Raw genomic sequence first — 16,743 nt, 5'->3', positions numbered from 1 at the left:
CCGTTCGACATGTTTCAAGCTAATCAATTTACTTCTGTACGATAATTAACGGTTTTGATGGCTATCCTTGCCTTGGTATGTTGTCCAATTGACAAATCCTTTCAGTAGACCCCTAGCTAGGGATCCAGCACCTTGCATGATCTCGGCTGGTAGAAGCGTAGCATTGTGACAAAGGACCATACAGTTAGACAGTCTCCATGGAAAGAAACAAGTTGACACGTTCCCGAATGAGTGATATTTCCGGGATTGTCAGATTGTGCCTGGTCTAGTTTGCTTCCAATCAGGTTTCCCTATCTTCGATGGTGATGTACCATGTTCACCATCTGGATTGTATCGCCTTGAGCTTCGATTGGTGCAATCGTATCACAGTTTTCTTCTCATTCATTCAATGATTCTCTTCACCTTATCGAGTATCATACTTTTACATGTTCAATTGAATGAGGGGTAGACCTGGTAGCCGTGTATCATTCGATTACAAAAGATAGTTGTGTGAACAAAACCCAAGGGCTAAGACCGATTCCCCTCGCTTGTCTTAGTTATAAGATGAATTGTATGATGTTTGCAGATCTTTTTGATACCCCCAAAGACATAAGTATCTATCACTCTTGTGGATGTTATTTCTTTACGTTGATACCAAACAAACTCATCCATTACAGACAAACTTGTCGCTGGTATTGCTACCCTAGAGACATACCAGAACCAAGGCCCAAGCTCGACCCGCCTCATGGGAAGCGTCGTAAGCTAAAACAGCTCCATATACTTCAACAGTGGCCTTTGCATCGTATCATTGAGAACAAGTCGTTCCACGTGAGAGCCACTGAAAAGTATCATCAATTATTTCTCAGAGGTATTACCCAACTTGTAATTATTTGTTGAGGTCTCGACTCTGGTCTCTTTCTCTCCGCCATTTGACAAGTCAGGGATCAAGAACGTGGGGTTCAAGCGGTCGACGGAACAACTAAATCCAGCCCCGAAACACAGTGTCGGGTGCGAGAACCGTTGATGCATCTGGAGATTCTAAGCCATACTGAACTCGAATTGTGTCAGATTGAATCTGGTTCTATAATAGAGTACATTATGCGTGTCTCTAGTAGAATACCTTATATCTGTTTCAAGTGTTGTCTTTAGATGCGTACAGCATGATTGCTCCAATACCCATCGCCAATTTACATGCATCAGAGCTCTTATCTTATCTATATGCACTGTACATCTGCCCCTCTTTCACCGTATCGACCCCTCCCTAGGTCCCCTGAGCTAGACCCCTCCTGTACTGCTGTTCACTGTACCTACCCGCAAAGGGACAGCTCAGCTTGACCGCTCCAACGACATCTCCTTTATCTTCTTCTTCCCATCCAACAAATCTTCAACTTCCTTTTTCCATTCATCTCTATCATCAATCATCATGTCTGACGCCGCTTACCCCCCTGGAGGCACTATTGTGCAGTCGCTCAAGCGATCTTTCGTCGACGTTCCCGTCGATGAGGCCAACGGCAAGGCTGTCTCTACCACTGAGTTCCTCGAGGCTTCCGAGTCCCTGACCACCATCTTCGGTATGATAATGTCTCAGAGATTACGAGGATGATCTGGTGCTAACTTTGTTCTCTCTTAGATGCCATTGGTGGTGTTGCTTTCGGTCCTGTCAAGAAGGATATCCTTGGCAACGTCGAGGTTCGTCACGACATGCTCCTTTCCGTTGCACAACAGCAAGCCCTTGTTATCAACAATATCCGTTCCCGATAATATATCTGACAATTCATCTGCAGAAGCTCCGTGCCCGCCAAGCTGCCGCTCCTGCTGAGTCCGGTACCGTCCAGGACCTCGTCCGCAATGAGCTCAAGTCCGGCAAGCACACTGCCACTGAGGGCTGCCTTTGGCTCGTCCGGTATGCATAACTCCCCGAGATGATACATCGACACACATCTGACAATTTTATAGGGGTCTTGACTTCACCTGCCAGGGCCTTGAGCTCAACGTCGCCAACTCCTCCCAGGAGCTTGCTGACTCTTTCCGCACTGCCTACGGCAACACTCTGAAGCCTCACCACAGCTTCATGGTCAAGCCTATCTTCAGCGCCGCCATGTCCGCTGTTCCCTACCGAAAGGACTTCTACGCTAAGCTTGGCGAGAACCCCGAGCAGGTCGAGGCTGAGCTCAAGACTTATCTTGCTTCCTTCACCAAGATTGTTACCATCCTCAAAGAGTTCATCAACAGCCCTGAGGCTAAGTGGTAAATGATATATGATATAATAGATGTTAGTGTACCTGTCGCCAGTCAATAAATGGCAGAGCGAAAGTGACAACGAGTCACAAAACACGACTTGGTTGATGAGATGCATCAGCATTGAGAAGCTATCCTGTGGAAGATGGCTACAACAATAGCTGTCGTCCCATATTACGATAACGAAAATAAATATATATTGCATGACCGACCACCTGTTTGATCTGCTGCTCTTGTCGTGACTTCCCACACTCGAAGCCCCTTTCCGTGCCTGATAGATCCGGATCAAGATTTCTGAACCAGCCACAACCTAATGTCAAGCTTTCTCCAAAAGTCATGCCACGATTGTCGATCTGGAGACGCCACATTGTATCATGAAGTGGCTGAACCTTTGTATCGCTTTCAAGATCGCCAGGATGAAGTACCAGTCTGTCCTAGCCAATTCGGCAACATGGGACCGGGCACACCACTTTCATGGCTAGAAGGTAACATCATGAGCTTCACTCCATGATTGGCGGCATTGAAAAGTAATAAAAGTCGATCTCTGTCCAAAATACGCGGCAACAAATGATGACGGCCTAGTGAGATCTAGTGGTGAGACATGGAGCTTGGCAGATAATCTGACAACAAAGTTATCCCACCAACATGATAACAAGACAATGTTTAAGTATCGCGGATCTTTATCTCAAATTGTCTCCCGATATTCCGTCATGAGTTACAATACGATACTACATACGATCTGCACCTGTTCTTGTCATGTACCGGGAGCGTCGGATTGTCCGGACGAAACAGCTCGGCATTTGGTACTGTCCAAAACCCCGAAGAGAAGTCCTAGTCTTAGTCACGCGGCCATTAAGCATAAACAATTAATGCATAGATGCAAAAGATAAGCAGCTGACCAAGGTCGCCATAAGTATTACCTCTCCGCATATTGTTTGTAAGGCAAGGCTAGTCTAGGCTGAGGGTGTCTTGAAACACTCAATGCCATTGATGGCAAGAAATGATGGGGAAATTTTGTGAGAAAGGCATCACCTCTCGGGACTAGTTGACGATCCAGAAAAGCCACATGGACATATCTGAAAACGCATTGCCCAATCTCAGGGTTTGAGATGCTACCGTGCTCCCGACGCTTCCGAGAGGACCCCCAAATGCTAGAATGTACCTTTTGCAAACTTTCAAGTACCTGGTTCCTGATATTTTCGTTTACACCTTGGGGTGGAATTCACTGAGACGAAAAGAGAGCAGATGCCGAAGTCTATTTAGCGAAGTGCCCTTGGCAAGACCGGAAATGCTTCTTCCTAATTGAGTGGGCATGTGGCTGATATTGGTGATCTTGGCTACGGATCTAGAGACCCCTGCTACTCTGCCAAGTGTTCTTGAGATGCTACTGTAAGGCTGATTTTATCATGTCTATATGCATTTATCTCGCTCTAAAACAAATTATGTGAAATCCAAAGCCTAGCCGTGTATTCTTCTGTGCCTTGCCAACCGTTATCTGATCAATCGGATGAAGCGCCTCGCTGAGTAAAAAACAGAATAAGAAATACGCAAAGTAATATCAGGATGATGCCAAAACCCAATAATCCTGCCAGAGGCCACTACCACCCGGACCAGGTATTGTAAGAGAGGTATTTGGGTCGTTTGAAGACTGCTCGCTTTAGTTTCATGGACCGTAGCGACTCGGTGTCGGTCTCGCACTTCTTGCCGAACCAACTAGCTATGGTTTCAACAGCTACTTGATACTCTGTCATGACACTCTCCTTGGGTGTCATGGGCGGGGGGCAATCCCAAGCGTGCCTCTCACCTTCAACAATGCGCAACGTGAACTGCTTCCCAGCAGCCTTGAGGCGATTTGAGAACTTGAGACCTTCGGCGAGGAGCATGTCATACTCGCATAGGACCAGGTGAATAGGGGGGAGCTTTTTCAGCATCTCATCTGGCATTAGACCTGGTGACAACCGTGGATCAGACCTTTCCTCGCGGGGAATGATGGGGTAGATGAACGAGGCATCAATTAGATCCGTGAGACCCTTGGGCAAGGTGAACTCGGGTTTTGAGCATGTGAGTCGCTTCTCGGGACGGGATATGGTCCAGTCCAGGACGGGGTAGTATAGTGCTATACCCGCAATCTTGGGGGGTTCGAAGGGAAACTTGTAGCCCCATCGATCAGGGTCGTTTAGAATGAGCCAGGATGCAATGGCGTTTGTAGCCCCTGCAGAGAATCCTGAAAGAACAATTCGATCAGGATCAATGCCAAACTCGGCGGCTCGGTGCTTGATCTGGAGAACAGCATCGACACAATCCTCAATTGGAGTTGGGAAAGGATATGAAGGCGCTAGACGGTAGTTGACAGTGAAGACAACCGCATCCAGATTAGCCATGATGGCACCGGCCCAACGGGCATCGTCAGTGCCCTGGCCGAGGATCCAACCACCGCCGTGGAAGTTTATAACAGCAGCTCTGGCGCCGAGAGCGGGACGGGGCGGCATCCATACTTCGGCCTTGATCTTAGTCTTGGCGCGGTCGGCGTGATTGGGGGCAGCTTTTGACAGCGTGGCATCGAGCCAAATGTCTCGCGTGGGTGATGGTGCAGGTGGACTAGTGCGATTGGCGATGCTGAAACCCAAACTCGCAGCAGAGCGTATGGCTTGGGCACGAGCGGTCAGGTACCATCTCGAGCTGGACTCGAGAGGATTCACATAACCCGGAGGTTCCGGGGTGGTTGGTCGTGACTCAGAGGGGGTGGCCTCAGTCTCCATATCAGATTTGATTAGATGGATGAGGGGAGGGAGGAGGGCGTGGTTCCAGCTTGAGACTCTGGAGTAAGACGGCAGCCAGTAGCTACAGTACTGTACTGAGGGAGAGTGATGAATGTGAGGAAGCACAAGAAAAAGGCTTACAAGCCCAAAGCAAAGCCAAGAAGTGACTCGGCTGCGACGGAATAAAGAAGCGGTGGGGGAGTTTCCTTTTGCGTGGTGCTACAGCCAGAGCCGGTGCCGGATTGGAGTGTTCTGTAAGCGCGATAATATGTGGGAGCAAGGATTGGTTGACAAGGAGAATGAATGCTGATCAGAAGGGATAAGAAGATAGATAATTTGTCGAGGGAGCTATTGATAGCGTCTATGTTGGTGTTTGTCGGCTCATTTACTACTAATGACGACCTCAAGTCAAACTATTGAGATTGGACCCTAAAGCTGAGCTGACAATAGCAGAAAAAGAGAAAAAGCAAAAGCAGGTTTGGTAGGCCAGGCAAGCAAGCAGTGAATTGAGATTGAGTGGCTTTGTAAATTGATTGAGTGTATCAAATTCTCATTGAAAACGCCGAGATAATGCAAAACCTGGTTAGTATCCAACCAGAATTGTTACGTGACGTTGCAGGCCTTGGAGTGACATGACAGATGAGTTAATGCTATGACGTAGTGAGGCTTGTTTTTGTTGTGTTTTCCACTTTACTGGATTAAATTGGTTAGTACAGACGCGGCACGACAAGGACAAGGGCATGTCAGTGGAGTCTCCTATTATTAAGAGAGAAAAAAGAAAAGAAAAGGGCTAGAATCGCTTTAGTAGACAAATGAGTAAAGCCAAGCAGATACGAGAATGTTCCCTTTGCTTGGTGATTCGTATCACTAAGTTCCGATTCACCCGATTACTTTTTGTTGATTGACGTCAACTCAATGCGCTGGTCAAATTAAACTTGTCGTTTCAGCACTCGAACAGACACACAAAAAGGCTTGGATTAAATAATTTCAGGGGGGAATAACAGGTTATAGACGAGCCACGAGGTCTCAGACTACGAAAACCCTCGTTTGATCTTCGCTATCAATCGCCGATGGGATTAAGGATATGTCATGGGCTTGGCTGTACTGCAGTATCCGGAGCTTCTCCACCGGAACTCCAATCATGGGCTCCGTGCAGACCCAGAAACATCCGGGGGCGGGTAATTCGCAGTGTCTAAAACTTTAGTCTGGATGGACAGAAGACGAGGAAAAATCGACAACGATCCTAGCGCTATGTCACTGATGTCACAGTGTTTCTCACATTACTCGAACGGGCATCACCCGTAGACGTACCGGTACTTTGATGGGTACGTAGAGGAACGCCGAGACGGTAAACGGCAGCTTGTCTTGTTTTTCAGGGTGAGGCCAAGACTGGGACCTGAGTGTCTGACGGTAATAACACCTTGGCTGCCCGGGGGTATGTGTGGCGTATGCTGGTCAGTCTCTTCTACTGATTATTTGCTGCGTGGTACAGTCCTTGTAGCTGGCTTGACTATTCAGTGTATCAATCACTGAGACATTTCCTGTGCATCAGAAAAACATCAGTTATGACGCATCTAAACACTCAGACATTTGCAGTCGATCTGATGCGATAAAGACGATGCATGTGAGGCTCTAACTGACGGTATGTCCGTCTATCCGCCACAACTAGACTAAACTACCGGGCACGTTACTTATCACGATCATGGCACTGTTCTAGGGCTGCTAGTGCAAAGACCTGAGCGACTACGTGCAGCAACCCGCGGAGTGTGTTCAAAACAAAACCCGTGGAGCTGGGTTATGCACGGGAGAGTTACATCCCCCACGAGATGCCGAATCACCTGTCAGTCTAGCGGATTTTATGTGTAGGGCCGAGGCCGAATAGAGGGTAGCTGATTGAGTAAGCTGTCGGAATTTGACAAAGACTGACCACATTTTTTTCGGTTCTTGTAAGCAGATCCTGTTCATGTCTCATTCCGGGTCGCCGAAAATGCCGTGACTGCGAGAATATTACGGTTTCTAGGTTTGTGTTTAAAATCATATAAACTGTATCGTAGTTCCTTTCTGTTCAGTCATGCTTCTCAAGCGTTTGGGACTCGCATAAAAAGTATAACAGGAAACTAACTATTCTGTTGCGCCTGATTCATTTCCCATCTCTTAATCCAATTACAAGCCACAGTGTGTACCTGATACATACCTGCACCTCTCATCGTCACAGCCACGATCATCAAGACCAGTCCCTGACTCTGAATCACCCAAAAGAGAACTGAACAACCGAAACCAGCCCGCGCGATCGTCATCGACTGCAAGCAGGGGTGCTCTATTGCGGAAACATTACGGAGAGCCAAAACCAAGTCAGGCATATCCAAGATTTTAAGTGTGGCTGACCCACCGTGCCACACCCTCCATCATCATCGCATACTGCGACCTGGGCACTAATTCGCTATTATGACGGGCATCCTGGCTCCCGTCACATCAGCTTTTGGCATGCCACTACCGTCCAAATATCATCAAAAAGGTCTTGCAACCACCACAAATTCGTCTCCCTCCTCTCCTTCTACTCCTACCTCTATTTCTTCTACACCTAGAATTCCTTCACCTTTAATCACATCATATACTCCAGTCCAGGCTTTAACATCAAGCCCACTTTCGACAATCTCTATAGATTCGGTCCTTTCAGAACCCACTGATCCTCTGACATCATCGCCCTACTACACTGCTCAAATGGCGAGCCCGGACACCACCCACCGGCCTGCCTCGGTCGCTACGAGTGCGGCCTCAATGAGTGTTGATACAAGACCCTCAGCAGCCATTCTTAGTTCAGCGTTTTCGTCACCTCGCTCCGTTTCACCATCCAGAACCATTCGCGACACCATGAACGATAGCGGCGTCGAACTTCCCCACAGGGATTCGGCTCGATCCAGCATGGATGGCACAACTGCCACCACCAATGCTATTGTTCCTAGCAGCCGAACTTCTCTCGACAGCGGTCGAACTAGCATGAGCTCTGACTGGCCAGTCCACCCTGGCGAAATCAACACAATTGCTCAGCTCGATACCCTGCCCTTTGGTACGGAAGTCACATTTCGAGCCCGTATCGAGACGCAGCGACCCATCTCAAAGGTGCTCGACTTCCTCCTTCTCCGCGACCAAACACACTCTGTTCAAGGTGTTCTCGCCCGTGATGCCGTTAATACCGAGTTTATCTCTTGGGTCCGCAAGATCAACTCTGAGTCTCTGGTCCAGATCACTGGTACCCTCAAACAACCTCCTGAGCCCATCCGATCGGCCACACACTCTGGAGTTGAGGTTGCTATCGACTCTGTCCATCTCGTCAACCTTGCCCAGAACCTTCCTTTCAGCAACTACAAACCCCCAGAGACTCTGCGCAACCGAATGAATGCCCGAATTCTCGATCTTCGACACCCCGCCAACCAAGCCCTCTTCCGTGTGCGCGCAATGGTCACGCGAATCTTCCGAAACACGCTCGAGGAACATGGCTTCGTCGAGATCAATACCCCCAAGCTGCAGCCTGCTGCCACAGAGAGTGGTGCTGCTGTCTTTCCCGTGAACTACTTTGGTCGCCGGGCCTTCCTCGCTCAGAGCCCTCAACTCGCCAAGCAGGAGGCTATCTCTGCTGACTTTGGCCGTGTTTTTGAGGTCGGCCCTGTCTTCCGTGCTGAAAACTCCAACACTCATCGCCACTTGACCGAGTACACAGGTCTCGATTTGGAGATGGCCATTGACACCGACTACCACGAGGTCATCTCTTTTATTGACATCTTCCTTAAGGAAGTCTTCAGAACAGTTTACGCATCCCGAGAGCTTGAGGTCATTCGTAAGCGATGGCCCAGCAAGGAGTTCAAGTGGCTCGAGGAGACCCTTATCCTCCCTTTCAGCGAGGGTCTTCAGATGCTTCGAGACGACGGGCGCGAGGTTGAGGTGGAGGATCTGTCTACTCCCGATGAGATGCGACTTGGCGAGCTTGTTCGTGAGAAGTATAACACCGATTACTATGTTCTCGACAAGTTTCCCGCCAATGCTCGACCTTTCTATACTGCCAAAGACCTAGAGGACCCCACGTGGACTCGATCATTCGATATCTTCATCCGCGGTCAGGAGATCTGCTCTGGAGGCCAGCGTATTCACAACGTCGACGAGCTTCGAGCCAACATGGCTGCAGTCGGTATGACTGAGGATGGTATGGAGGATTACCTCACCGCGTTCGAGTTGGGTGCTCCTCCTCACGCTGGTGCTGGTCTTGGTCTTGAGCGTATTGTCGCCTGGATGCTCGAGCTTGGCGATGTTCGATACGCCTCTCTCTTCCACCGAGATCCCAAGTCCCTCCCTACCAAGGCTCCTGGCCTGCCTCACCCCGAGGCTGACACCACTAAGCCCCACCACGCCGACTCTCCCCCTCCTTTGGAGAAGCTTATTGCCAACTACGGTGATGCCACCAACACATCTTGGCTCGATGAGCGTTTCCAGATCTGGCGACACGAGACTGGTGCAGCCATCGGCTGGGTCAAGAGTGACAAGTTTGCCATGATCACTGGTGATCCTCTCTGCGACCGCACTCAATACCCCCAGGTCATCCGTGCTTTTATCCACCACCTTACTGTTGACCTGCGCCTGACACCTCTCTGGATGCTTGTCTCTTACGAAGTCCAGAAGATTCTCGCTTCTGAGCTTCGCTGGCGAAGTTTGACCTGTACCGAGGAGCAGCGTGTTGATGCCGACAAGCATAACAGTGCTCAAATCGAGGGATTGGCTGCCAAGGCCCGTCGTGTTGAGCGTGAAGGAGTCAAGATCCACGAGGTCAAGGCTGACGAAGACTTTATTTCTCGTGCCAACCCCGCTATCGACGAGTGGAAGAACAACCGCAAGGGCAAGCAAGTGCATCTTACGGAGGTTCGTCCATGGATCGACCAGGAGCACCGCCGCTACTTTGCTGCCGAGAAGGACGGCAAGGTCATGTCTATGGTCGTTTTGGCCAAGCTTGCTCCTCGTCACGGCTGGCAAGTGAAGTGGGCTCTCGACTTCCCTGGTGCTGTCAACGGTGCCATCGAGGTCCTGGTCAGCTTTGCCTTGTCCAACGTCACCGGAAAGGTCACCTTTGGTGCAGGTGTGTCGGAGAAGCTCACTGCCGGTGAGCACGTCGGCGGAATTCGCGCCAAGTTCCTCAGCGCCACCTACAGATCTATCATCGACAGCCTCGGCCTTCGCCGCAAGGCTTCGTTCCGATCCAAGTTCGGCGCCCTGGGAGAGGAGATTTACATCTGTTATCCTAAGAAGGGTGTTGGCCTGCGCGACTTGCAAAACGTCATCAAGTTCTTCACCGACTAAACGATTAATCAACACGAAAAAATATATACAGCATCATGACCGTGCTACCAAGCGAAACAATAGCGAGGAAAGAGGGTTTCTTTTCGTTTCTAAGATACCATGATACCATACAGATGATTGGACCCGTAGGGCGGGTGTTCAACGATGAATGATGAGGATGGCACCTGCGTTGGAGGAGCTGTTTAATGAAGTCTTGCTTTGGATGGGAGGGCGACGTTAATTTCTTTTGTACTGGTTTGCAACATGTTTATTGTTTAACAATTCCCCCTTTAGATACCAAACCTGGATGAAAACCACTCTAGACGGATGATCTTCAGCAGGCTGTGCCTACTGATGTGAACCAATATTACTAGTTACAGAATTCATATGTTTAAAATAATTGGGACTTGAGCTGTGCGACTTTGTATTCGTGAGAACGTAGTCTATACCTGGGGATCATAACCGCCTATGTCTTTTGTTGTTCCGCCCGCGGGTCGTCTATGCAGTTTGGCATTGTAGATACTGGAGATTCCCGTGTCAGCGAGTAATGTAATTTTCTAAGCTTCAGGGAACAAACATAAATGGTTTACCTAAGAGTATGTCTAAGCAGTATAAACTGACCTACTATTTTCGTCCCTTGTGTCTTTGTGATATCGAGACCCCGCCCATTCACTTTTGCAATTTGCGAGCTTGGTTGGACTGGACGGGAACCCACGACGAGTCCCTTCCCCATTCGCATGACCATGACACCACGGTTTGAACATGGCTTTGAGAACTTGAGGTATGCCATCTGCTGTATATACCCATACCAAGCAGTAAGACTTGTCGTATCTTTACCAGGAATTATCATGCAGAGAATCCCTAGCAAATAACGTATGTCACCACGAGCCTTAACTCGTTTTGTACCATTGTGAATTACTGTTAAGCTTGCATCTCTTCTTTTAGATTGCTTGCAAGCCGCCACGAATAACGCTGCTGGATCTACTTGGTACTGTCTGGACTGCAAGTAAAGTTAGTATGCTTGAGCTATACTCGCAGTGTATCTTTACCCTCTGAACTTGGGTTGCAATTGTTACAGAGGAGACTATAACTGCTCACACAGAGAGAGGTCTCCAAGTGAACACTACCTACAACAGAGAGCACGTTAGACCAGGACGCTAAGGGGTGCGCAGCTGGTATTACCTTCTGTTTCTTCATCTACATCGGCTCCTCCCCTATTCTAACTATATGAGTTCATCACTCATGACAACGCCACCCATTACCTGCTCTCTAAGCTAGAATCTGGAAACTTTCCCGCTTTTTGGCGAGTTGGGAGAGTCTAGCAGGGCATATTCCATATAACAGTATTCCCCTGCGAGTTCACCATTAGTCCTAATGGAGATGTTGTCTAGATCAGGAGACTCAGACGACCGACCATGACTGGGAGGTAGATTCTCGGCAGGGCCCAAGAAGTCGTCCAGAGAGATCGGCCCCGAACCGCGACGAGCCCGGCATCCCGACGTGCCTTACTCTGACTCGCCCGTCGAGCTTGAAGTAATCCCGGAGTAGATGGTCAGGAAACCCGTGCTATGGGCAGGTCGTTGTTAGTGTCAAAGCTTAATCAAATGGCAGATACACTTACATAGTAGCATTTATTATTCCCGCCACCAAGCCCAGATGCTTTTACGGCTTTCAGTAACAACACCCATAGACCCCAACATTTCGGCGTGAGTAGACATCTGGAGATAAATACCGGTGGCTGCGGAGATCTTTCGGGTAAAGTGAATAAGAAATCTGAGAGGTAGGAGGAAGATGAACACATACATTTTCTTCGTTGCAGATGTCGCTTCGCCTCTTTACTGCAGGTGAAGATGAAATCATCGCGTTATGCTGCGCGCGCAGTGCGTCAGAGGTAAAAGTGGCAGTGAAGGATGAAATATTAGTATACAAGAGAAAGAAGAGCATTAAAGCCCTGACGCGTAGAGACGTGACCTGGTAAGTGCAAGTGCCAGCTAGCAGGTATTTTCTACACAGCTAGACATGACCTACCTAAAGAAACAACACTGGGTTTTGTTGCACAGTCTGCCATGTACTATAAGTAACAACAACCTTAGGCGGTAGGTGGTAGTGCGTACTGGGAAAATTCAAACTGAGTAGACATGAAACTTGATGGTCACACTTTACATGAGATCTGTCAAACTCTATAGACTTGCACTGAGTCACATCTGCGTCGCCGATGCATAAAATTAAAACTTAGAGTGTTTTTGAAGATATAAGAGCTGAGCTACCCCATCCCACACGCGCAAAAAGAATTTATCTTCACACACTACATCACTCACCATGGCGTCCTCTTGGAGATCATTGCCTCCAGAGATTCGTCTCCTAATTCTACGATATATCATCCCTCAATATCGACTCAGAAGAACCATTACCGACCGCGGATTCCCTCGAGCATCGTTATTAGCCACCGTGTCCAAAGAGTGGCAGTGCTTTTTCGAGAGAGAAACGTTTCGACGCATGGATCTAGAAGCGACCGAATTGCATACATTTTCCAAGACCGTTCAGGGGAAGAACGTTATCAGGTTGAATTATGTAACCAATGTGTTGCTTACTATTAAACTTGCAACATAAACCCGACGTATAGTAGACAAACCAGAGAGTGGAAGGACTGTTACTCGGTTAGAAATATCATTCTCTACTGACTTGAGACACTGTTGACACTTTGAGGACAGGAACAACAGGACCTTTACGCAAGCTATGGACGTTCTCCTCAAGATAGTATCTTCTTGGGAGGGCTATGGCGGTTCGGGGCTTATACTGGAGATTCGAATGCACACACCAAGTGATCACCTGTATCACGGAACCTAATGCAGCTATATGACGACTACCCGCTTCGGTTTGAGGATGATCCACAGCTGTCGACTACATTCTTGAGGTTTTTTAGGAGAAACAAGACACGATTCAAGTCATTCAGAGCTGCACAACGCTCTTTGCATGTTCTGGGCCGGACGAAGCGACTCCATGGCACGCCGCTCGAGTTGAAGCCGTCACGGGTGAAGAAGCAACATTTATGCTCAAAAACAATACGCAACCTCCCAAAGACCCCCGTTGTCAAGGGTCTAATTCTACGTGGGGTTTCCCGAAAAAGTATTGCAGTGAAAAGTCTCACCACGCTGTTTCGTAAATGCTTTGTAGCTTTGGAATCATTCAATATTATGCGTTGGTATGGTTTTATGGAGGAACAAGAAACAACCTTCACAAATTGTATGTATAAACTTAAGAGTATGTTAAACACAAGCAAAGTTCTCACAACTAACCACTGAGGTCAGATCTTCGTGGGAGTTGAAGCCAGCTTTCCCTGCCAGTCTTCAGCACTTTGTCTTCCATATACGTACGGACTATGGTCGATATAATTCCGACCGTTCCAGCCGTTCCCACTTTGTACCCGGTCTTTTATTGGTGCTCTTGGCCAATGTTTGCCATAAATTTACCCAGTTTTGCCTCCCAGATGATAGGTTTAGCAGCCGGCTTTCTTTTTGGGATGAATTGACGAGAGTTGATGGGCGCGAATCCAAGCTTCAGAGCCTAGCTTTCAGGACAAGGTACCTTGGTCACAGATCGAACCAAGAAGCAGTGACAGAGTTTCTATGCTTCATCAGTGTCGTATCAAAACACTTACATGCATTGCCGACTCTGGAACTATGGGATGCCAGCGATGGATTTGGCTGTTTGTTCCGGTGCACCCTAGATGACTTCAGAGTTACTATCACATGGCGATGTACTGACGACCGATTCACTTTGCAGGAGAGAGTGGTACAGCACTGGGCTCACCTGGCCTCAAACCGTCAACTCGAGGTTAGGGAGGTTCCACTTACGATAAGCATAGAGTTTAACCCAATGGTTAAGCTCTCGACTATGCTGCTGGGCCTACACCTTGGGTAACTAAGTTTTAACCCTATTTACGAAGCCCATATAAGGCTCGCTGAGAAAATGGACGTGGGCGGATTGTTTGATCTGGAATGAGGGGTGTATTGCATAGATTCTGTAGGCCTGGCGGCATATCAGCGATGAAAAGTAGTGAAGAGTACATAATCCCGTCTTGTCTTCTGTTGGGTGTGTTGGTTCTACGGTTTCAAAGCTTCCCCGGCGTTCAGGGATAATGGCCAATAGCTATCGGTCTTTTGCCGCTACTGAAGCTCGGACCAAAACGTCATGTTAGGCACCACATTTATCAATGTTACTAAACATGAACATGAACAACTTATTAACTAGATAGGAGTTCTGGCTAAATAAACGAAAAGGTGTTTTGAAAGTACCTATTTTGCTATCGTCCTCATTTCTGGACAGCTCTACATAGCACACGCACTGGCTTGGCTGTTGCATATCTACGCGCTGATCACGCTGTGCCGCCATCCTGCATAGGGGCTATGAGTTGAGAATAGTATACCAGGATGCTGAAAATAATCACAAACAGACTGGGATACACCTCCACCGACTTATAATCGACTCGATATGCAATTTCTTGGCTCCAAGCATGCCATATTCACCGAGACTGACATGCAAAGCCGCCCGCTTGTTCAATGCTGCAGTCGCGACATCTCAGTCTGAGCTCGCCCACACAACACTTGCGTCAATCAAGGGATCAGGCAATGACGATGCCATTCTCGCTCTTTCCTCGGATGCTGGGCAATGTGAGTTCGGTCTGGGCGAGCGACTTCAACAGCTCTAATCGTCGTATAGCCGCAATTAATCTCTGTCCAAACTGTCTTCTGCAACGCTTCGACCAGTCCTAGCTATTCGCTTTTGAACAGAAGCCCCTACAAGAAACGGTCAAATTATCGCCATTGGTACTAAAATACCCTCAACGTCATGAGGTAGTTTCTCATACGGCGCGTTTGGTTGTGCCACAGTTGATAGATGTCACTGACAGGCATGTCACCTAATGGTAGGTCACTTACTCCGCGCTCCTTAGGATGCCGAGACCCTAGGAGAATGTATTGCAAAAGAATCTTTTTTTCCTTTTTCTCCTTTTTTTCTTCTTTTTCTTCTTTTTTTTTTTTCCTTTTCATGACGCTAAAAAGATTCATGTATCATAGAAACAACCCAGTCACTAGAGGGCGACACAATATGAAGGATGCCACTCAACTGACCGGGAAAGTATTGCCCAAGGTCGACAACAAGGAGCGTCTTTTCGACTTTGGCTCTAATTGACGATAGGTTGTTTAGACGGAGTGGTAGAAAGAGGAAGAGGAGTGATTGAGATTTGGGATAAGCTCTGAATAAGCAAAGGCCCTTGGGAAATACGTTCTGAACGCCTTGTGTGTTATTACTATCTGCGTTCCATGTTAATCAAGGTTCATGTATATCTGGTGGCCAGTACATGCTGAGTGTTGACTGGTTGTAGAAATAAATCTGCTTGGTTATGTCCACATCCTCAACAGCCTTGGCCAAGGATTCCTCGGCCTTCTTCTTCTTCTTCTTCTTCTTCCTCTTCTTCCTCTGTTAAGAGACACCGGCAGAGACACCCTAGTGAGCATTTGTTATGCTCAAGTAGTATTCAATATCAATCAAGTGATATTACCACGTAAAGGATGGTGCCAGGAGGAAGGAATAAACAACTGGAAATAATACGAACGTTGCCAGCTAAAATAAAGGTTAGTATTACGGTATAGAGTAGGCAGGAATGATTTACTATTATTGCGGCAGGTATCGGCAGTGTGATTCGCCTTGTGACAGAAGGTACAAAAACGGCGGGACTTCCCGGCCTATTGACCTGAGGCCAGAGCCATCCTATTCGGGCCAGTCTTCTTGTGGAGGACTCTGATCGGGATGAGGTTTATGGTCTCCATGTCGCCTCTCAAATCATCCTTCCGCTGTATCATGTCAATATGGAGGCCATGTCCAGTACGACGAAGTTGCTCTTACCTTTTACACTTTCAAGGAAACATGACACGCGAGAAGGCTTGGTTAGGAGAGTTTGTCGGTGGGGTAGTGAGAGGGGAGGCTTCCATCGTCTCACAGGTATTAGTAGAACCAGGCTAGTGAGTAGCAGAAAAGTTAACCTCCTAAGTCTTAGGGTACAAAGATAAGTCGTCTAAGGACTGAAGTCTAAGGTGTATAATCACCTAGTAATTTCATGATGCTTCCAGCGGTTAATGTTTCTAATATCACAAAGGAGGCTACATGAAATGGTAACTGGCTCAACATTGACAACACGGTCTCGCACATCAGACTTGCTTCACCTGAAATAAATATGGCTACAGTCTTTCGTAGCAAAGCAGTGTTGCTGAGGAGATATAGTCCGCCAAATTGCTGCTAGCGTAGATCCAATCTCGCTAATTGTTGATCCTGAAGATGAGGTTACATCACCACAGTGAATATACACTACCAGACAACGTTTTCTCAAACTTCGCTGGGCCCGTAACACGCAGAAACTCTCGATACCAATATGAGGTGCTCTGTAGTG

The 16,743-nt window shown here is 48.0% G+C and overlaps 3 protein-coding genes across 3 annotated transcripts; 2 read left to right on the top strand and 1 right to left on the bottom strand.

The window, feature by feature from the left end:
• Positions 1-1,264: 1,264 nt before the first annotated feature.
• Positions 1,265-2,431, top strand: EDB82DRAFT_487081 (glycolipid transfer protein domain-containing protein). The gene is made up of 4 exons (XM_025730425.2): positions 1,265-1,550; positions 1,610-1,668; positions 1,764-1,882; positions 1,936-2,431. The coding sequence occupies exons 1-4, from the start codon at positions 1,403-1,405 to the stop codon at positions 2,228-2,230; spliced, it is 621 nt and encodes a 206-aa protein (XP_025589551.1). The 5' UTR covers positions 1,265-1,402; the 3' UTR covers positions 2,231-2,431.
• A 1,384-nt stretch (positions 2,432-3,815) lies between these two features.
• Positions 3,816-4,976, bottom strand: EDB82DRAFT_520555 (Alpha/Beta hydrolase protein; the record flags this gene model as incomplete). The annotated part of the gene is made up of 1 exon (XM_025730426.1): positions 3,816-4,976. The coding sequence occupies one exon, from the start codon at positions 4,974-4,976 to the stop codon at positions 3,816-3,818; it is 1,161 nt and encodes a 386-aa protein (XP_025589552.1).
• A 2,445-nt stretch (positions 4,977-7,421) lies between these two features.
• On the top strand, positions 7,422-10,319 carry EDB82DRAFT_421398 (uncharacterized protein; the record flags this gene model as incomplete). Its single annotated transcript, XM_025730427.1, has 1 exon — positions 7,422-10,319. The coding sequence occupies one exon, from the start codon at positions 7,422-7,424 to the stop codon at positions 10,317-10,319; it is 2,898 nt and encodes a 965-aa protein (XP_025589553.1).
• Positions 10,320-16,743: the final 6,424 nt, after the last annotated feature.

This window comes from Fusarium venenatum, assembly GCF_020744135.1.
Source record: "Fusarium venenatum strain MPI-CAGE-CH-0201 chromosome Unknown EDB82scaffold_1, whole genome shotgun sequence".
Taxonomy (NCBI): Eukaryota; Fungi; Ascomycota; class Sordariomycetes; order Hypocreales; family Nectriaceae; genus Fusarium; species Fusarium venenatum.
Note: the sequence above shows the minus strand (reverse complement) of the source record. Positions and strands in the feature narration are given on the sequence as shown.